General features: G+C 41.5%; 1 protein-coding gene across 3 annotated transcripts in view; it reads right to left on the bottom strand.

Moving 5' to 3' along the window:
* The window catches only part of arhgef4 (Rho guanine nucleotide exchange factor (GEF) 4), a 46,094-nt gene that overhangs the window by 7,872 nt on the left and 14,432 nt on the right, over window positions 1–23,790 (bottom strand). For 2 of the 3 annotated variants that reach the window (XM_084033907.1, XM_084033908.1), the window contains one exon: window positions 12,345–12,496. Coding sequence is in view for 2 of the 3 variants with exons in the window: in XM_084033908.1 (XP_083890034.1) it covers window positions 12,345–12,496 (152 nt within the window). In the remaining variant the exon portion in view is untranslated. Of the gene's footprint in view, window positions 1–7,475; window positions 7,618–12,344; window positions 12,497–23,790 lie in introns of those variants that run through there. The other variant, XM_084033909.1, reaches the window with a different exon arrangement.

The raw sequence follows: 23,790 nt of genomic DNA, 5'->3' as shown, positions 1-23,790 counted from the left end.
TTACATGACATCAGGATTTACAGAATGTATGATGAGGACATACTGCTGTGATGGATGGATTTATAAAACTCCTGCAACTGGAAGGAAATGAGTCATAAAACAAGCAGGAGAAATGGATACATTTATGAAAATGCTGCATTAAGTGGGATGGAATAAGAGCTCATGTAAACAATATTATCGCATTCAGTCAGAGCTCTCTGTTGTGGATGGACTGCTGCTTGAGTGCGACAGGACTGTGGAGGATACACAGCTCAGCTTTTCGAAAAGGAACTGATATATTTCACGATAACGGCAAAGAAAATGTGTTAGTTAGAGATTACTAATCAAATTATGCAGAAATGAATCTCTTGTCCGGCACCACATCAAGTGCTGTGATAACTCGATTGAAGTCAGTCTTTTCCAGGCAGGGCATCCCCCTAACTGGTTTCTGTTAATGGCCCTCCTGGTGCCAGTCTTGGGTTTCAGGCGTTCACTTCAGAGTACGAGTTCTGTTACAGAAAGCAGCACACAGAAACACTGACCCATACCTGGCCCTGTATGACTGTCATGGCATTGGAACATTGGACACGCCTGGAAACACTTTCAATCAATTTCAATTTCACTTTCAATGAATGCTGAAGTCGGAAGGCTAATATGCTAGCATGCTGATGTTTAGCCACTATAATGATGTGTGTGGATGCTAACATTTGCTAATCAGTGCTAAATGTAAGGTATAGTTGAGCCTGAATGTTTCTTTATGAAGAAAACAAATTTAGACGATCACTGAAGTTATTACCTCATTGCTGAAGGAAACATGCATGTCTGACCCAAATCTCAGAATAATGCACACAATGGTCTTGAGACCACACGTGATTGGAGCGGTGCTAGACGATAAATAAGAGGAACTCTAAAGTCAGCAATCATTTTCTGGACACCATGAATGTGGAGATGTTTCAGTCTGGATCCAAGTGGTGAACTTGGACATGAGTATGTCCTTCTATCAAATATCTGTTTTTTTTTCTTTTTTACCAGGTGATTGAGAAGAACCTTCATGGACAATATTGAAGGAGCTATAGTGGCTTTAACCCATAGCCTGTATGTAAGAAGTGGACGTCACATCATCTGTTGGTTTGTGGACTACAGGTCTGAAGTTCAGCATTTTGGTGATAGGTTAACGTGAGGTTGTATCGTAGTAGTTTCATGAGGCTGCGTGTTTATTAAATAACGTTCCATCCAGAGAGCCAACAGTGTTAATGCGTCCAAAAAATGAACGTGTTCATTCCACAAATTAATTGATTTTGACAGCCTTATTAATCATCCAAAAAACTTAAATGCGACTCCGACAGGAACACTGACACCAGAACACTTGTTCGAAGCCGTATGAATATTTAAAAAATGTGGAGATATTTGGATGAGCTGATGCACAATCATCATGTTGGAAATGTAAAAATAATAAACCAACTGTTTTTATTAGTTGTGAAGAAATCTAACCAATGAAAATGATTAAAAGATTTTCTGAATCTGCTCTTTAGTTAGTATTAGTATTTATATGTAAATAAATTCTATCTTTTTGCTTTTTGGGTGTTGGGGTAAAGATGGAGAAACACACCTACTCAGCAGCGTGTTAACAGATCCGTAGGAATAAAGTCTTTCTCAGAATACGGGCGGTGAGTGAAACGTAGTCAATGAGGTGAAAGTAGATGAAGATGAAATTCAGAAGAGGAAGTGTGAGAGACAGAGGATGGAGCCAGATATATTGATGAAGACACTGCAGTGGTCATATTTCACCCTGCCAGGATCACATCCGCCACAAAGGCCGTCCATGATGCCGCTGAGCCTCAGTCCTGCTGGGCCACAACAGACCACCATCCCTCCTCCCAGTAGACCAGGACGTCTTTCACACCGCCTCAGTGCTGATAGAGACATGCGATCTGCCTCTCGGCTCCACTGATCCATCACGGCGGGGACGAAAACAGACGATACTGCTGTTGCTAGGCAACACGCCCACAGTATCTTGCCTCTGTGCTTCCCTTCTCTCCAGAATTCTCTGGGACTACATGACAGAACACATTGCTCTCATCAAATGTTATGATAGTAAACGTCTGCACACGTCTTGTTGCAAACAGGTCAAGCATCATGGTACTCATAGAGCGTGACTAAGGGTCACTATGGCAACAGCAATGGCGGACACACACAAACAGCTGTGGCCCTGATCCTAATGTGAGCAGCTGAGTGGGCGTAAACACATCCAGTCTCAGCTACATGGAGACACGTAGGACCTGATGTACTCTACACCACTACATTACTAATATACTTGCTGGGCTTGTGCTTGCTGACTCTCTGGGATCATTTCACCCGTTGAGTGAAAACAATCTGAGAAAGAAAGTTCACTCTCGTTGAACAGCTTGGAGAAATGATGAGGCGTCCTAACAAGATATTGCTCCATTTTCAGGAGTCAAATCAAAGAGGTTGTGTTTATTTCATATCTTATCATATCAATGCAAAAATGCCAATTCATGCCAGGCTGTCACAACTGACTCGAACGAGGCGTGTATGGATTCAAATTCACAAATGACGTAAGGCTCATGAAATTTGTGTATTGATGGGAGTTGAAGTATTTCAGAAATTCACATGACTCTGTGTGTAAAGCCTCTCAGTGTTGAGATTCTCCTGTTGTCGTCCTGACGTTACTGTATGATGACTGGAGGAAACATATGTTGTCTCCTGTGTCTGTGGTCACCCAGAGTTCTACAAGCACATATTAGTCCAGAGACCAGACCAGACTATGTGGAGAAACCAGATACCGTCTGTGGTCCAAACAACAAGGTTGCTTCCATGTTTCTCTCTCAGGCCAGCACAGAGGTGCTGATGCATGCTTTTATCTCTTGTCGTTTAGATTATTGTAATGCCCTGCTCTCTGGTCTTCCCAAAAAGAACATGTACAATTTACAATTATTACAGAACTCAGCCGCACGCGTGCTGACGAGGACCAGAGGGCGGGAGCACATTACACCAGTTTTAGAATCGCTGCATTGGCTCCCTGTGCGATTCAGGATCGATTTTAAGGTTCTTTTACTAGTTTTTAAATGTCTTAACGGTCTTGGGCCTTCTTATTTATCCGCACAAATTTTACCCTATCAACCCTCGCGGACCCTGAGGTCCTCCGGTGCTGGCCTTTTAACCATACCACAAGTCAGAACCAAAACACACGGGGAGGCGGCATTCAGTTACCATGGCCCCCGATTGTGGAACAGCCTGCCGGAGAACCTCAGGGCCGCAGAGAATGTTGATGTTTTTAAAAAGAGGCTCAAGACCCACCTTTTTAATCAGGCTTTTAACTGACTTGTTTTCTAATTTCTTTTATGCTTCTTACATTTTTTATTATTATTCTATTTTATATTATTTATTTTAGCTTATCCTGTTTTACTGTTTTATAAATTGTATTTATTTTTACTGTTTTATTTATTGGGTCAATTTTATTTATTTTTATTGTTTTATTTATTGGGTCAATTTTATTCTATACATTTTGATACATTTTACTGTTTTTTATTGTTTTTATTCCCTCAATTTTTAGCTTGTATATTATTTTGCTGTTTTAGCCCCTCGGTTTTGCAGTGTTTTCGTCCTGGGGGTCTACCACACCGGGAGTTGTTTCTGGTCCACCGTTGGGGGTGCTGTCCCGTGGACAGCCCTGGCCCGGGTGGCTGGAGAGCTCTACACCGTGGTGTGGAGCCTCCTGTCTGCCTGGGCTGGGGTGGTCCCTGTGGTGGCGCCCCCTGCAGTCATGGACCATGATTCCTCTCGGTGTGCACGGCCCCCAAAGGTAGCTTCTTCCTCGCCTCAGATCTCGGTGCCCAGCCATGTCTCCTCAGCAACAGCTAGTGTACGTGTGTGGGTGTGCGTGGGTATGTTTGTGTGTGGGTGTGTATGTCTGTGCATATGGCTATGTGTGTGCGTGAGTGTGTATGTCTCTGTGTATCTCTGTGTGTATATTTGTGGGGGTGGGAGGCTTGGGTTTCATGGTGTTCTTTGTTGTTCATACCTTTTTTCGTTTTTTTGTTTTGTTCGCTTTTATTTTCTGTGAGGCACTTTGTGCTACTTTTAAGTATGAAAAGTGACATATAAATAAAGTTTGATTTGATTTGATTTATGTTTAGATGACCTTATTTGGAGTGTTGATGAAGCAGCTACAATGTTAGCATAGCCTAGCACCCATCAACCAGACTCCATTCAGAAAACAAGCATTTTAAAAGTTGTTTTCTTGTCGTCTTGCAGACAGACTTAACAAAACATGACTTCACACTTTTTACTTATGGAGTTATTTCAGAATCCTTTTTATCTGGTTATTGCTATTAAATCACAGCTAAATAGTTTATTTTGGGTTAATTAAGCTGTTGTTAACCAGCTGACATGTATCTCGCTAGATCCAGTGAATCCAGCTTGGTGAAGTGGAGTCCGGCTGGATGTTGTCATGGACATTATGTACAAATCAGCAATAGTGGTGATTTCAGCAAAGATGGATGAAACCTGTTTGGTGTCATCAGTTGTTTATTTATTTATTATGTTCATTTACGCGATCATTTGTGTTTTTTTGTGAACTCCTCCTGCAGCTTCGATCGATTCCAACCAAATTTGTGTGTCAAATCGAACACTTGGGTGACACTACAGGGAATCAGCCATTTATTAAAGTTTTTGGCAGATACAAGGGTGGAATTTTAACAAACTCCTACTCAAATTTGCTCAACTCATTCTAAGCATGGGCAGGGTCCCACCTGTACCCCCGGCACGCATGAAAGTGCGAGGGCCCGTTCTTCGCTGCTCCCAGCTGTATTAGATATTCATGTATTCATGTACGCAGTGTGTAAGGTAAAGTGTGTTACCTGATCAAAATATAATACTGCTCATTTTGCTTAACTGCAGAACTGTGGCTACAACACCTACAGCGTAATCAGAACACACACCTGTGTCACAGGTCTCAGGTGTGTGTTTATGTCTCAGGCCAATTAAGGGGACTGGGCAATCAATCAATCAATCAATCAATCAATAATTCTCAGTTGCAAGCAAGTTCAAGAGCAAATATTGCAAGTTAAGCACGACAGTAGCTTCAGTCACATTCTAGAGTCAGGTCAGCCTGCTCTTCTAAAATGTATGTTCCTACACTGAACCACACTGTGAATTACGCTTCAAGGGAAATATATGTTGTGGTGGAAATATTCTCTGAACGTATCACAACTTAGTTTCACAGTCTAGAAGTCCACGTATAGGGTGGAGGTCTGGGTGGTGGACTTTACCCAGGAGACTGATTCAAGTGTCCCGTTAGAACAAAGTAATTAAGTTAGGTTTTGTTTCAATTTCATAGTCATTTTAATCCAAACCATGATGGTTTTATAAAAACTAAAATGTAGTCTATTCTCTAAAGTTATTGATGTTGTTTTGTAGTGTTAGTTGTATTGTTTTGTTCATTAACCACGTATTTGAAATTGTTTGAAACAACGACTGTTCGGTCCAGAAATAAATCTGGAAACATCATTGAGAGTGGTGTACTGTTATGGAATGTAATTTTGTAGAAGTTGAAGTTGAAGTTTTTGTAGACAGAGTTGGTAATAAAAGCAGATAACATGTGTGGGTGGTAATGTGGCTCATATGGTGAATGCCATCATGTCATACTCACTAAGGGGTTATTATTTTAATTGTATTACATTTATAGATAATTCAAATATATGGCACTAAATCAATGATACCAATAAAACTGCCGAGTTGAACTCAAAGGGCTGGATCATCCAAACCACACACACACACACACACACACACACACACACACACACACACACACACACACTGTTTCTGGAAGAGATGTTACCGTTTTACTTTAAAATATAACGTTGATAACATTCTATATTTCTGTCAGTCAACAAATCCCACCTAATGATGAATGTATAAATCATTGTTGTCCAACCTTTCATAACACACTAATGAGCCCACTTACACCTTCATGTTACCTTAAAGGTGTATAACATGCTGCTGAAAATAGTCCCCAACAAAAGCAGAGCTTCCTGCTGTTTGACTGATGTGTGTGAACTTGAGTGCCCAGCTGTTAGGTGGAGGTTTGTTAAGGTTTACCTGTTGGAGATGAGAGACAGTACAGTAATGAGGGACAGACAAACTCATTGTTGGTTTGGGCCTTTTTATGGAATCCATTGACGAATTAGAAAACATCGGCTGTGTCCGAAATCTCTCACTACTCTCTACAAAGTGCCTTCTCCATGTTGTGATGCCGTCTGAACGGATTATTAATCCCTATATAGTGGACAACGAGGACAGAGACAGCAGAGAGATGGAGACAAATCCATGAAAATAATAGATTTAATGTGAGCAGAGCATCACAACACAAATGACCACAAAAAACTTTAATTATCTTTTTTTAATTTGGGAAAATATGCTTATTATCTCCTCACTGACAACAAGAGCCTTTCCTTATGTTCTTAGCTTACACAATAAAAGCCCGAGACATTTACGCGGCATCACTGCTTGCAATATGCATTTCATAAAACAAATGATCTTTGTATTTATTATGGATGATCCACCAGCCGCCGTCGATCTGGACATTTTAATAGTGCAACAGCAGATACGTAAATAACAGCTCAGAGAAAATGAAGCAAGTCGTGTACCAAAGTGTTTTTTTTTTTTTTCATTTTAGTCTTTTACTCTAATTAGAATTCCTGGATAGTGATGGATGAGTGACACAACCATAGAATAACAGGAGCCTTATGCTGTGTTCACACCAAACGCAAAGATCATTTTTGCCTTGTGTTGGCACAAGTTTGACCGCGGGATCATTTGTGGTTATACGTGTCAGAACGGAGAGGAGGCGGGGCTTCCCTCCACGTAGACACCAACCCAGTTTCATCCATCATGGCTGAAATAACCACTAGTGCTGCTTTGTACATGTTGTGAAGTCTCAGATACGCCGGGTAATCAAACGCCGTCCTGTCTGGGTTCATGACATCATCCAGAGGTGAATTTCACCACGCTGGATTCAAGCTGGAAACACATCTGCTGGTTTACTACAGCTGGATGCACCCGAAATAAACAATTTAGCTGTAAAATATTTCAACTCGCACAAATGACACCAATGATGCAAATTAAGCAAATGTTGCTCATTCACCTCATTTGCGATGGCGTCGACGAATATACGTCAATTTGTGTCGTTACACTGACTTTTATTAATGCAATAGCAGCACATGAAAAATTAGTTTTGCGTTTGGTGTGAACAGACTTTTCTCCTTCAAGCAGCACAATCTGAATTCCATCACTTCATTGTCTTGGGTGGAGACTGAAATCACGGACATCAAAGCGTCTCCACCATCACTGGTCATCACCAGAGGAAAACATGTTCCTGTTTCTGATGGAGCCGCCGCGTCTCTACTCATAAACACACGTTTCTGATGAGACAATTCATCCACTCTCACACAACACGATCCTCCTCCTGGCTGTACCTGTGTTCTTCCTCGACCATCTCGGAGCCCCATCAATCCCAGCAGCCTCCTTTGCTCGCCGCTCGCTCAGTGTTCAGTGTGTGTTTATGTGCGTGTCCTACTGGAAGGCCAGCAGGAACATGAGCACCACGTTGATGACGATGAGCAGCATCATGATGAGGAACACCACCACCTTCTGGGTCTCTGGTGGGAGATTGCAGCGCAGCACGGTGGTGAAGAACCCCAGCCTCTGCCTGCTCCACCTCCCCGAGCCGCTGCCGCGAGCCATCAGTCCCCTGGCTTCCTCCTCTTCCTCCTCCTCTCCACCGCGGCCCCTCCCCCGTCGTCTCTCCCTCAGCGCCGACCCCCCACACCACACCGCGTCACCTCCTCGGCTGTCTCCGTCCTCTAGTGCTGCCCTCCTCCTCAGCTCGACGCCGGCAGTCTCCTCTTCTGCTTCTCCTGCCACTTTGCCGATGGCCGGCGTCGCCCCGGCCTGCCAGTGGAGGCTGGGTGCTGAATCTGCGTGCTGTGAAGCTACTTGTGTGTTAGCCTTCGTGTGTGAGCACACCAGCCCCCCTCCCCAGCCCCCCTCGTCCTCCTTTACTCCCTTTCTCCTCTTTGTAGAACAGAGACCTCCCCTCTCCTTCTCTTTTGGGTCCTCTTCCTTGGTCAGGTTGTTAGGAGAAACGATGCTGCATGTCTCCGCTTCGTGCTTATGCCTCCCCGTCTTTCCTTCCCTCTGGTTTTCCAGCCCGTTCTTCGTTTCTATCTCCAAGGGACCATCGATCTCTCCTCTGCCTTATTTTTCCTGTGTCAGCCCACGATGCCTCTCCGTTAAAATGGAGCTCGGTGCGCTGCCCGGAGCCGTGCTGCCTCAGCCATCCATCTCACCGACAGGATCACCCTCTTTCCTTTTTTTCCCCACCTTCCTTCCCTTCTGTTTTTTGCATGCACCACCCTTGTATAGCCAGCAGCCAATCAGGATGCAGAGTGTGCCACCGTATCCTGGATACCAGAGTGGTTGAGGCAGGGCCATAGCAACCCCTGGTTGGGAGGGGGGATGCGAGGGACAGAGGGAGGGGTACAGTCGTGGCCCTGCAGAATAATAGACGGATCCCAGGGGAAATGTGTGTGTGTGTGTGTGTGTGTGTGTGTGTGTGTGTGTGTGTGTGTGTGTGTGTTTGTGTGTGTGTGTCTTTGGGTGGCTGTGCAGGAGTTAAAGGGCTATTTGCTGCATTCACATTTAAAATGATCTAGATTAATAAAAGGTTCATATGACATTTGATAGTAGTCATGAAAGAAAATTAAATCTGATTACAACTTGAGGTATTATATGATTGCCAGTTGTACACACCAAAATCACTAACAATCTGGATCATCGGGATCCTTCTCTGATAATTTGCCTGCTTTTCCAGCAGAAGACTGTCTGTCTGACATTAATAAGCTAACAATTATCAACGTGGTTTCCTGAGCCATACTCACTGTACGGATCCAACTACATGTTACAGTGGACGGACATCGTCTATAATATAGACGACACAACCCAGTATCTCTACTAAAGAACAACCCAGTATCTCTACGAAAGAACAACCCAGTATCTCTACGAAAGAAGCTAAAGTGTTTACATGCTACTTCTGCTAACATGCCAATGTTAATCTGCTGAGAATGAACTACTTTATGGTTATTAACTCCATCAGGGATTTATCCTTTTGTCGGATGAATGAGCTGATCTGAAATGAGCTGCAGAGAGCAGAATTCAGGACGATGTCATCAGTCCAGTCAGTCTGTTTAATACCTTGGAACAATAAACTGTATTTTGCTTCAAGGGGCACCTTTCACGATTGGCATGCTATAAAAACCATCTTTTTCATTCCTGACATCCTGATCCAGATATTGTCCATTTCAACTTGTTTCTGCTGTTTGTCTGCCACCACAATACAACACTATTCTACTCCAAAATGGCCAATACAACTAAACTTCACTGTCCATTCTATGTCCAGGGTTTGAAACATGTGGTTTATGGACAAAACAAAACAAGCTACAAAACACAAACACCAGACTTCCTCCCAACGTGGACTTCCACAGACTAATCTGTTATATACGTCAAGAGCGAATACAATCCACCTCAAAACACGTTTCTCTGGAGTTTGTAATTCACAAAGCAGTTTTGTTGTGTGAGAACAAAGAGCAGGCTGGACACATGGACACATGTGATGGAGCTGCAGATAGTCGTTGCTCAAAAAAACAAGAAACACACAGTCAGACCACTAGTCAATGTCAAACGTGACCCAGGCAGCCAATGAAATGGAGCAAGAGGCGGGCTCTATTTAAACCCCTCCTTTCCTGTTTTAATGGCGGTAGATATGTGTGGCATAGACTGTAGCCACCAGGGTTCCTACAGCTCAGTGTTGACGGTTTTCAGTTATTTTATATTTGAAACACACACACACACAATTCTCACATTCCAGTGTCCATGCCCGTCGATGGCGCATGGACCAAAACCCCATGTCCTTTGTCTCAGCTTGTTTTTCCAGCGTGTCGTCTGTGCTCCAGGTCCCTCCTCCACCGTGGAGTATAAAAATGCTCCTTAATCACCTGCGTCAATCAGCTGATGCTGCTCCCGTGAGCCGCCTCCACACACCTCTCTCTCCCGTAAACAGATGCTGCAGCACCACCCACCACGCCCACCTCCACAGTGTGGTAGGAACGGAATACGAAAGGTTGATCATGGTGGTTTTTAATAGGATGAACTATGTATTTCTTTCAGTATACATCTTTCTATCATCCTCTTCCCTCATCCAACAGCAGAGGTGCATTGAGATCTTCACATCTGTGAAATGTGAAACAATCATATTTTTAACAACACATTGAGAGTAATGAGATCGGCTTTGGACACACGTGATACTATAGGAAGATAAATCTATCAGTCTATTCCATTAATGCTGGATCATATTGTATTTCAACAAAGATTTGCCCAATATTTATCCAGTAAAATCAGGTTTATTTAAAAAGCACATTTCATACAGCAGGCGTTAACTCAATGTGCTTCATAATTCAATCCAACTCAATCCTTTCTATTTATAGTGCCACCCTGGGATACCCTCCACACCGAGCAGGACCTCAGAGTCGATGCATTTTCAAGTCCCAACATCACCAGGAGCCAGTGTTACAGCGCCACATAGTGGAGAGAAAAACATTTCTTAACAGACTTGAGGCAGAAATCTGGAGCAGACCAGGATCTTGGGTTCCATCTGCATTTGTTGGTAGTAATATTAGCAGTTGTAGTAATATTAACAGTAATATTAGCAGCAGTAGTAATATTAACAGTAATATTAGCAGTAGTGCTTATAATAACACTAATAGCCTAGTCCATGACAACAGGCACATTCAGATGGTTCTATTTCCATCATGTAGTCAATGTAAGCAGAAGTCATTCTCACTTTCTGGACCAAACTGAAATAAGGTGAACTTGTAACAAAAGTCTAAAACTTCAGTAATAGGTAACTCACATTTTCAGATTAACTAGCAGAAATTTGTCGTCCTAGCTTCAAAGTTAAGCAAAAAAGGAAAATTATGGAATTCATCATCTTGTTTCATCGAGAAATACTGCCATCATGTGGCCAAAGGTAACATTGGTTTGCTCAATAATCCTTCAGTATAACACTGATTGAATATGCCTTATATGTTGATTTACCTAACTTGTTTGGGCTACCTTGATAGTTTCCATTTTTGTGTGGAATCATAGCCCACGAATGCAGGTATTAATATAAATACTGATAAGTGAATCCAACAAATCAATGAGTGGATGAGCCAGAATTTCCACCAAGTCAATGCAGAAAAGACAGAAGTCATTTGTTTTGGTCCCAGGGATGCAAGGTTGGAGGTCAGTGATCAACTGGACTCAATGACACTAAAAACTACAGACAAGGTCAGAAATATTGGTATTGGTTTGGAGTCAGACCTGAAATTTAACAGCCACGCAAAGAGAATGACTAAATCAGCCCATTACCACCTTAAAAAACATTGCAAGACTTAACGGTTTTCTGTCAAAACAAGACAGAAAAAAACGTTTTTGTTGATTTATTTTCAGTAGGTTACTATTTTAATGGTGTCTTTACAAGTCTGAGTAAAAAATCAACCAGGCAGCTGCAGCTCATCCAGAATGCTGCCACCATAGTCCTGAGCAACATCAGAAAATGGACCATATCACACCTTTCCTTAAAGGTCAGGTGTGTAAAAGACTAGATTTTACTGGTGTTACTGGTCTACAAGCACTGACAACTTTGAACATTTCAACATGTCATTTGGTTTGCAGCAACCATTTTGATAGAGTTCAACCTGAGGGGAACCAGATGGTTGGTTCTACTCTTCGTAGCTGTAGCTGATAGATGAAGCAAAGCGGCAACCTTAAGCTTGCACTCAAAAACATGCAATGTCAGCAAAGCAAGGAGAAGCACACACACAGAGGGAGAGAGACTTCTCTCTCTGCTCACACAGACATTACTCCACTATATTTTTACATCCACCATAGTTGTTCGATGCAATATTAATGCTTTGATTATCACATGTACCATAATGGACAGGCTGCCCTGGTTATGCCTAGTTAGGGAGAGATTTAAGAGACTTCAACCAATTAAACCAATTCATTGTATTCCTGTAATTTGTCACAGCAGCTCAGACAACTAGCAGCAGGAAACATTTCACATTTTTAATTAATAGGAAAACTAATTTCAAGTTCCATGTTTGGTCATCAATTATTGTATTACTTTTCCTGACATTTAATTTTTTTGCCGTTGTATCATTTCACTATCATATCTTGATACTCAGGCATGGTATCGTATTGTGACGTGACGCCACTAGTAGAGATGACACCTCCATGTTGCCTACCTCATTGATGGCGAGCTGCTCTCCTCCGCCTCCTCCTGGGTGTCCAAAACGATGTCCAGCACAGCGAAACTCTTCGTACAGCAGATCCTCTTCGCTGCCCAGCTCATCCCCGAGCCCCGACTTCTCTGACGCCCCGTCAGGAACCACCACCGCTGAGACAGGGAGGGACAAAGACACCAGACAGTGTGATTGACTGACTTACTGAAACCCGCTGATATTGCTAGAGCAAATCAATCAGTAATTAGCAATACAAGAATCGAATGCTACCTGTATGAATGAAGAAGTTAAGTGTCCCAGTAACAAGTGACAGAAACATGACATTAGATGTGATGACAAAATCCTTGCCCTGAAGACACTTTGTGCTCTTGTAATTTTTTTAATTTATTTTATATTTATCTAACCCTATTTGTTTTTACATTTATAATGAACTAACAAATAACAAATTCAATAAATCTGTAATTATTGGCAGCTGTAGTACAAAAAGAAAACAATCAAACAAATGGAAACTAAATGAGTTCAAACGGAAACAGGCAGATTCTTTATAACTACATACATTAAATGTGCCTCAGCATCCTGTCTTTGCAGGTCAGTGCTTTCAAACTGGCAGTTAAAAATGTAGACAAACAGCATTCTTTCCGTAAATATTCTCTTTCTATTGAACAGACATCAATCAGAAAAAATAAATCCTTTGAACCTACCATGAAGAGTCCAGACTAGACACTAATAATAATACAATAATTACAATAATGACATTTTAAGTTCCCTATAGGCTGAAGCTGTTTTTCAGATCATTACAGATCACAGTAACAAAGCTGGCATATGTTCAGTGGAGACATTTTCCTTTTAATGTAAATCATTCTAAATACTCAGCAGCCTCATTCTACTATGACGTTTTCACGAAGGATGCTTTGTGTTTGAGGCTACCTGGCTGAAGAGCTAAAAATATACCTGCTGTCACACCTCACCATCAGCATCACCATCGCCTGCCTCGCCAACAGCTGTTGCCATGGAGGACGTATCAGAGGTGATAAATCACCGTGGAAACAGAGAGAGAAGAGAACACAGAGCTAAAGGATGTAATAGAAGATGCAGTTGTGGGCTTTTACTGAAGGCATTGTCTTACAGCAGCATCATATAACTACATGATGTAACCCATGATGGCAATGGGAGTGGCGGGTTGTGTCCTCATGGGGGCAGTGTAGGACACATGGAGGAGGACTGGCCTTTATTCAGCAGGCTGGTTTACAGCAGCATGGAGGGGGATGGGACAGACACAACAAGGAACAACACTGCTCTCCAACAGCAATGGCATCATGGCAAATACTCCAATTATACAGTAAAGACAAATAAAAGTGCAGCATTGTCCCTCAGTTAAGATCAATGTAATCTCATCACAGTTGCTCATGACAACAGTAGCTCACCATCATAAATGGATTAAACAATCCTTATTTCTTTATTATTGCACTTTCCTCTTTGCTGATGTCATACAGCAAATGTCCCCACCGTGGGACTAAAGATTCATCTCATTTTATGGTAAATGGAGCTGCATGTATATGTCTCTTTTTAGTCTTTTTGACCACACATGAATGTGTGACATGTCACACATTCACACACACATTCATTCACTGATGGCATAGTATGAGAGGGGAGGTATTCAAGGTGTGTTGCTCATGTGTATATAGATATATAATAAGCATCTCTGTATCTCTGAAATACATGTGTGTGTTTTGACTGAGATGTTAAACATTGATTCAAACGGTGTGTGTGTGTGTGTGTGTGTGTGTGTGTGTGTGTGTGTGTGTGTGTGTGTGTGTGTGTGTGAGCCTATAACCGCAGGAAGCAAAGCGTGTTAGTCGCATTTAATCATCCTGAACCTCTGGATGTGGCTTGGCCATGTTAGTGAATTGAGTTTGTCTGTATAGAAAACCTTCAGTACCCAGCGGCATGAGTGTGTGTGTGTGTTCAAGCAAGGAACTCAAGCATAATGGTTGCACTTTCATTAGATGTGTGTGTGCTGCTGTCTGCAGGCCACGTGACAACTCGCAGTGCGTGACTGGACAGCCTCGTACGACTAACTGCCTCGACTATTCAGAGACTTGAAGACGTCTTTTTCAGAATTGTGTATGCCTACCTTGAAACAGAAACCGATTGACAATGTTTGTTCAGAGCTAAACTAACAGCAAACCTGAACAAGTATGTGTATCTAATCACAGTATATATTCCTCCTCTGTAGAGCACCATCAACAACACATCACTGAGTCACACTACTGCACTGTAAGAACAACGATGTCGTGGGAGGAAATGACCAAACCTAAAACAGTGTTACATCAGGAAGGCTGCCCCCCCCCCACCACACACACACAAAACACTACAAAGGTCCATTCGGCCACAGACTGATCCAAGGTCATTCCAGTCATCAGGCTGCACAACTCCTGTACCCCCGCCACGCTAGAGGCTGATGCTCTGGACTAACACTGTGACTTTAACTTCACACTATTATATATGTATGTATATATACCTAAATAGAAAAAAACAAGTTATTATTAATATATCTTATTGTGCTGTATTTAATGTTATTGTATCTTATTGTTTTTTGCACCATTTCTTCAATGATGCTATGACTATCAAATTTCCTTTTGGGGATTAATAAAGTTACCTATACCACACCCACCCACAGACCCAGCTGGACAGCTGCCCCGGGGCGAGCCTGTACCACTTTCTGAAAACCTGCGAAAAAACACAACCACATCCATCCACCAAGATTGTCTTATCAGTCGGCTTGGAAAACAAGGACCAGGACCCCAAATAAACTTCCATACAGCTGAAAGGACTTTACAAACAGGCCAAATCAGCCTTCCCCAAAGCTGACATATACTTCTCTATAATTAACTTTTCATCCAACCTCACACCAAAACATTGCAAGCCTCTACCCATTCCTAGTGGAAATCTCCCACAATGCCTTCATCACAGAACAGGACAACAAACCTTTACATCATTTACCTGACCTCTCACAACAATAGCCAGCACACTAGCAGTTAGCATTAGCAAATGTAAAGGTCCATCATAAATGGTAAGTTCAAACTGGTGTCCAGCTTCATCTATGTATCTAGCAACCCCTAAATGAGTAAAACTGAACAACTTAATGCTTCATCTATGGACTCTTGTCACAGTGCAGGAAAGCTCATTCCTATCAGCAGATACTAAGTCAAGAACACAGATTTTGTAACAACAGATGTGACTGGACGTGTCTCCACACCTGCAAGTTGATAGCCTACTTGTTTTCACCTTCTAGTCGCATTTTTTGAATTTCCAGGCTGGAGACACTTCAAAACAGATCATTTATATTCCATCAAACAACTATTGTCTTTGTAAAGATATAGTGGATTAACTCTCCCTCTGTGTTTCTTGCTATCAGAGCTGCTCTGCGTACACATGCTTTAAGTGCATGTCAGTGCATGTGAGCGTGCCCTGTTGGCTAGCTCATGACTGCCAGTCTACACTGCTATAAATGTGCCTTGCCTTGCTCTCATATGACCATAACAGCTGAAAACGCCCTCCCAATGGCATCACCCATCCTCCGGTCACTCACCCCAACACTGTTAGCTCTGTTGCTGCATTGTTAGCAGTGTTAGTATCGTTTGCTGCATGCTACTGGCTTGTCGCCATAACGAGAGCTGTGTTGTGTTATCACATGTATATAGTCGCTGAAGCTTGAGCGAGGCACACCGAAACAGGAAGCGAGCTATCTCTTGGAGACCCCTGGTAGGGTTGCATGGTATACCGGTACTAATTTGGTACCGGGGTACTGAGGCATTTAAAACGGTACTATATTGCATTTGGACGGGACCGGTACTTGCAGCGCCGCCGGCAGCGCCCGCAACAGCGCGCGCGTGACGTCACCGCGTTGTAACTACAGCTGAGAGGACGAGGAGCGAGCCGCAGCTTGGGGAGATAAAAAGAAAAAGCAAGCAAGCCGGAGGAAACCGCTAGCAAGTTAGCGAGCAGCGTGGACTGGAGCAACAAACGGAGCAAAACTTGGAGAGAGAGACGTTGGAGAGCTTGTCTTTGTGGTATTTTATTTTATTTGCTGATTAATATGTTATTGTTCTAAGATTTTCTATTAAAATAAAGTCATTAATGACATTTTTTAGTATTTTTAGTTTAGTTTTAGTAATGTTGGTATCGTGACAACACTAACCCCTGGTTGGACCTGCCTCTCTCCTGCGTTATAGAGTGATTGACTGCCAAAGCTCCCTCAAGGTGACAGTGGTTGAGCATCCAGCAGAGTAGATGAACTCTTCCCATCTAGAGATAGACACACAGCTTCTTTGATGCCTCAGGGTTTTAATCTCAGGTCTTAGCTAATGGACAAGGATGAGCTTTTTTCTTGAAGGAGTACAGCTCTCCACTGGGAACCTGCTGTGCCCGGCAAACCCACCTATGGCAATGTGGACAAAATCCAATTATAAAAATCCATTTCTTGTCACCTTGCCTCCATGTGTGCTGGAATAAAACTGTACAAATGGTCATGCGACAGCCAGCAGCTAGAAAACCTGTGAACTGAGTGGAAAGAAATGAGAAATCTGCACACACAAAGACCTTCACTTGATCTTTCAGGGTGACCTTGAAGAGCTCCACTACAGTGCAGATTGATTAAAAGGAGGCTCCACTTACTCAAATGCACTTTACAAATAACACACAAATAGCTTGATAAACGATCTACTATTCTGCAGCTTCTTAGTGGACACCAAGAGCTCAATGTCACAAGCACTATGTCAATGTATTAGCTCTGGACATTGCGTTGTAACATGGACGTGTTTAATTCATGTGTCCACCCTGAAAAAAGATCCTAAGCAACTTTACATTGACCTTATTTTAGTGCTGAGAGACATGAAGAAATGGACAATTCATGTCCCAGAACTTGAAACCAATATTACAATTGGTGACTAGTATTCAGACTGAGACAGACAGTGCTGAAACAACAGGAGCCCCGCAAAGCATCCCAGTGGGACTCCCATATATGGCTGGACTGTCACAACATCGAACCAGAGTCTTCACAAGGATTCAGAGTCTTAATCATCTGCTGGTACTCTCTAAAGATAAGAGAGTGTTGTTTGACATCATCTTGATACCACATGTGACAGTTGTGGGGAACACTATTGATGAAACAGCAAGAACCCTGGACAAGAGACAGAAGATATTAAATGTAACTCTAAAACGAGTATTATCATGATTGCTGAAACCGAAGAGGAAAGAAGAAGAAAATATATCCTTTGTTTTTCATAGCGGAACAACACTAAATGTGGTGAGAAAGGAAGACATCTGGGTAACATCATGAGTAATGATCGACCTGATGCTGATATGCAGCGCCAGAGCTGCAAAGTGTATGCACAAGCGAAAATTCTGACACACAACTTTCATATGTGTACCGATGATGAGTTTAGAGCCGACTGAACGCTCTTTACAGCACACTGGTGGTGCACTTATAATGAAGCAAAAATGAAGAATCTTGCCTCAGCTCCCCTGATGGGCAAGTGCAAGTCATTTGTGAGTAATGATGTTTGCAGCTTTTATGCTGTGTCAAGGAACTTGATGTCAAAAAAAAATAATCATAATGGTCCCAACAGAGCTGACACAAAGTGACATATTGCTGATTTGAAAACAAATGTCTCATATATTCACTTTGGATTTTATGTCTGTGTTGGTGTCCTTGTATTCCATCCATCCATTATCAACAGCTTATCCTGTTAAGGGTTTTGTAATTATTAATTAATTATATTGAAACACATGGTTAAAGAAACAAAAAACAAAACAAAAAAAAAACTACAAGGCCGAGAGTGTGGTTGTAACAGTGCAATGTAAACCCGTTCAAACTAATTAAATAGATTAAGTAGTTTAAACTCAATTTTAAAGGGAAATTCAAACAGTTCCTATAAAATGTTCTTCCATTTTGAGTTACCTGATTGATTTTTGATTAGTTTGAACTTTTTTGCAGATCAAGTAAGCACTACTTAATAGTATATATTTAACTGTACTTATTTCTATTATATATATATGTGTGCATCTGACATCAGTGATGTCAGTAACATGTATGTGGTGAGTTTGTGGGAACGCAGGATTCAGTACTGTTAAAGCACCATATTTGCCTGCAGTATGGTGGATCTGCACTATTAAGGCAGTAAATGTAATCACTGGCAAGTGTTAAATATTGTTAACATTTCTTTTTTTAGGCATTTGATATTTTGAGATTGATCTTGTTTAGCTAGTGTTAGACGTTAGCCAGATAATTGCTATCGTTATCTACCAGATTAGCCAGCAGTTTAGTGGCAGTTTAGCAGTTTAGATTCACAGACATGCTTGAACTATTTGCATGTTACCATCTAATGATAACTATCACGAAATTAGAGTAACTTTACATTACAGGATAAAAATGAAAGTTAACCGAGTGCAGCACACTGTTTGGAAGTGTCATGTGTGTGCCATGAAAGTTTTATGTGGTAGTACTAAATTTAAAAATATTCAGCATACATGGAAAATACATATCATTGTGGAGGTGGGCGTGGTGGTGCAGCAGGAGAGAGGTGTGTGGAGGAAGCTCATGGGAGCAGTGTCAGCCGATTGATGCAGCTGCAGGTGATTAACACACTTTTATATACTCCACAGTAGACGGCGGCCACATAGCTGATTCACATATTTGCGTGAGTTGAAGTCAAGCAAGAAATTTGTGTCACTTAAAGCCTCTCAGCATTGAGATTCTCCTCCTGCCATCCTGACGTTGCTGAATCCCAAATGAAGGAAACAAATGCTGTCTCCTGTGTCTGTGGTCCCCCAGAGGTCTACAGTAGGAGATCATATTACTCAGTTAGTTCTCCTTTCAACTTTCCTTAACCCTGTGACGTTTTCCCCCGAGGTCAAGGAAAAGGAGTTAGGACCTCATTTTTTGACAATTTGACCGCAGCCTCTGTCAAAACAATATCCATGACAATTTCATTGTCATTCCATTGTACTTCTTTTTCAAAATCTTAACTTGGCTTTGACCCTGATGTCAACACCATTTAAAACTCTTACAAATGACCGTTACAAAAACATATTCAGCCAACTGTTTACTTGTGTCTCTTCAGGTTTAGATCAAAATTACTGAGGTAAGGGAACAATTGTGGTAAAAACAAAGACTCTTGACTGTCAGTGTAACATGCTTTTGTAAAATAGTAAAATTAGAAGCCTATGTGTTGACAGTCCAGAAAGACAGCTGCTGGTGGGATTAATGTCTTCACACTGCAACCTGGTTGTTTGTGGGCTATGGAGGTACTGCTAAATGGTTGAATTAAAATAAAATAAAACATCTAAATATGCTCAATGCTAAAAAAAAAGCATGAGAAAACACAATTTCAAGCCAATCAAAACACATCATGAGGTCGAAACAACTGTTAGCTAACATTTCCTCAGATGCAGTGATGGCGAAATGGATGGCGGTGTGTTTTTGGGATGTCTGGCTGGCTGGAGGACAGTTTATTGTCTCATGTGTCTATCACATAATATAAGTCCTGAATCAGAGACAGGGGATCAATAGGGATCAACCGGGCCTGGCGCTAGTTTCTATGTGTATTGATCTGTACCAAAATGACTTGGTACAGAACACACGCACACACACACACACACACACACACACACACACACAAATAGCACTGACACCGCTGTGATGTTATCTGGCTGAAACACTGACGCTGGAAACACACACACTTTGATGCTTGGGTTCCGTGCCTTTGTAGGAATAATGACATGTTACATGTTTATGTCGGTAGCTGTGTTAACACATCCCAGTGGTCTTTAGTGAAATCCAAGGGGAAGAATTCAGCCAGCCTGAGGGGGAATGATGGACAACACACACACACTGCAGTGTTGGTGGGTATGAAGGCGCCACAGGAGGAACCCATACATCATGTGGTATCAACGTGACAAAAGAAACTAATGCTGGGCTACCAGTCATTGAATACCCACCCTGAACATCACATTTATAAGACTTTAAACCCCCTCGAAAACGAGAGGATTCCTCTCAAGGGGTTTATCCTATCAAATAAATTTCTGAATGAATAAACTGTATTTTGGTGCTATAACAGATCTCTATAGCACTAACTGACCCTTAATCATAACAATAGTCAGCATGCTATAGATTAGCATTAGCAATAAGCAGTAGTGATTAGCATTAGCACTGCCAATTACCCTAAGCTAATAAAAGATCCATCATGAATGGTAAATTATAAACTGTGAATTCAAGCTACTTGTTAAAGTAATGTAGACCAAGTCCAGCAGTTCACGTGGTGCTTTTTATGTTGTCTAACTGCAGCATAGAGTTTGCAGGTAATTGTGACAAAGTAAAAATTTGATTACTGAACTAAAAATTGTCACGTAAAAAGCACAAATTTAAAAAAGGTAAAAAGTTGCCATTTCTATTCATTATTCTGAACATTGAAAAACTATTCACTTCCTGTTTGTTAGGGACTGTACATTATTATTTTAAGACCCACTGGAGGGATTTTCAGACCTCTAATCAATTTATGCATAACCCCCCCCCGACCCTGCAATCGACAAAGCACCTTGAAATGTTGCTGTTTTCATGACAAAAGTTGAGGAACCTCCCCCCCTTCAGACTAAAAATTGTTGGGTGACCCCCCCCCTCAACAAAGAATATTAAAACATAACCCCCCCTCCGGTGGTCCATTCCATAGGTTCCTTAATAAACCAATATTTACCTCGTACCTGTACCAACTAGCATCTACAGAACGTAAACACAAACTCATAGTTCACATTCAAGCCACTAATACCATTCATAAAGCCAAACATTTCCACAAATAAACCAATATTTAGCTATATGTTTATATATTTAGCTCCTGCTTCACTGAACTAAAGATGGAAAACACAACAATTATGCTGCAAAGGTTGTGACTGAAGAATGGAAAAAAACATTCAGCATGTCCCACTGGCTCAACAGACTCACTATGAAAATGCTGACAATAAAAAAACGATGAAGACGGTCTGGGTGATCGTCTCATGGCAGAGACATGGAGCCTCATTTTCTGCTGATAACACACAGAATGTCTTATGCAAGCACACGCGTCAGCATATTCTGCCTCATCAGGGTTTGTAATCTTCAACAAACTTCAAAACAGAGAAGATAAATATTCCCAGTCCATCGATTCAAAGTCAATCATAGTCGAGCTGTTTGACTATCAGAGGATGTCACCCTGCACGATGCTTACAGCACCACCCAAGCACACAGATTCATTAAAAATAATCAAAATAAAATGTGACATACTACTTTAACTGTGCCACACACACACAAAGCAGTTCCTGTGTAGATGTTGTCATCATATGTATACACACACCAGGCTTTTAAGTAAGTACAATATAAACCCTTCCACGTTATTATTAGATGCTCAGAGAAAACGCTGCAGGAGTGTGATGAGTGTAAACGACCTGTGGAAACTCACAGAGCTGCTTTCAGTCGTACCTGAATTCCTCTAAAGACACATCACTGGTTTCCTTTGCTGGACAGCTAACGGGCTGCTGACCATACATGGCTGGGTTCCTGGTCGCCCAGCGCTGCTGGATTCACTATACTGATGTTTACTCTGTGCACCTCCAGACCTGAGGACTCCTTCGGTCCTGAAGTCTCCATTAAAACAGGACAGGACTTACTTAAATATTATATATACTTACAACCTGTAAGTCTGATACACTTCATCTGATATGTTAATGAAGTTTCGTTCACAGGAACCTGCTAGACGTGAATAGTGTTCTGTTATCGAGTCCAATAAAACAGACATCATCATATATCATTGTCGTCAGATAATGTTTGCGTTGGAAAAATTGTTTGAAAATTAAACACAAAATAGTAACGTGATATGTTGTGTAGCAATACTATATCGATAAATGGATGCCAAGTATCGATCATTTTTTTATTATATTAAAAAATATTAATATTGCAAATACAATTTAAACCTCTTGGTAAAAAGGTCTTCTTCAGCCACTAAATGGTGCAAGTTTTATTCTGGTCTAATGCTGGGTAAAGTAGGCTGATTGACAGGAAGTTGGTCGGAACAGAGATGATGTGTTGGTCAGTCTGTCTGCTTGACAACGCATTTAGCTGCAATAAAATTAAATATTTAGCGAAAAAGTAATGAATCGTAATATTTGTTATTAAGAAAAAAAAGCTTAAAATCGCATTGATTGTATTTTTAGTTAAGTAGTATCGCAAGAACATTGTATCGTGAGTCAAGGATAGGAGGGGATAATAACGTATGTTAGGTTTAGACAATAAAACCAACGTTTGGTTAAGACACTAGAACCTAACTAAAAACACTAGTGTCTACAGACAAACTTATAGTTCACATTCAAGCCACAAACCCATTCATAAATCCAAACATTTCCACATTCAGTGATGTCTGGTTGTCATCATTTGTTGAAGGAGATGGTTTATTTCCTGGCAGTCCCTCACTTGGAGCCTTCCAGCTTGTGAATGATAAGGTTGACAAGTGATGATGTCCAGGCCTTAATGCATGCCGCCTCTCTCACAGGCACACACACACACACACACACACACACACACACACACACACACACACACACACACACACACACACACACACACACACACACACACACACACACACACACACACAGGAATGAGAAGCTCTCTTACACAAACTGACTCAACACTGATTATACAACCCTTCATGTTTATGTTCCTCTTCTTCTGAGAAACCTTCCTTGAATTTGGTTAGTAACCTCAATGGTGCTCTAATTTCACTTGAAAGACCTCCATGGTAAATTTGAGGAGCAGTAAAACAGTGAAAAGTGAGGAGCTACAAAAAATTCTAAATTCAGAGGATTTTCTTTATCTACTGCAAAGATAAATACAAATCAGTTCAGGAATACCACATACAGATATGGTACATTTACTGAACTGAGAAGAGTATACTGGTCAGAGAACACCTTCCTTACATGTCCCAGTATGAATATGAGGAAGATGTACTGGGAGAAGTTGAAAATCATTCATTTCTAGTGACTGTCGAGTCGTATCAGTACGAGCCTGAAATTCACACAAGCCCGACGTAATGCCCTGTAATGTTTATTGAATATGGACAAAACGTAAAAAACAATCTAAAAATAAAGCAACTTTGGTAAACATGATAGAGGTTGAAGAGGTTCATTCAGCCTACTGATATATATTTTTACACTTGTTTCTCTATAGAGGCCAAGTAGACTTGTACCTGACAAGTTTCGGCTACCTTGCCTCTGTAGCCTTCATCAGAGGTGTCACGTGATGTTGGTGTGACGTCGTCTTTGATGTGTTATATGGAGTTTTTCATCCCACCTGATGTGGTGGGATAGCCGTGTCCCCTGGGGTGCACTTGTCAGTTACAAGGAATTCTACTTTATTGGCCTC

The sequence above is a fragment of the Eutrigla gurnardus genome, assembly GCF_963514095.1.
Source record: "Eutrigla gurnardus genome assembly, chromosome: 18".
In the NCBI taxonomy this organism is placed as follows: Eukaryota; Metazoa; Chordata; class Actinopteri; order Perciformes; family Triglidae; genus Eutrigla; species Eutrigla gurnardus.
This window is presented reverse-complemented; position numbering and strand designations above follow the sequence as displayed.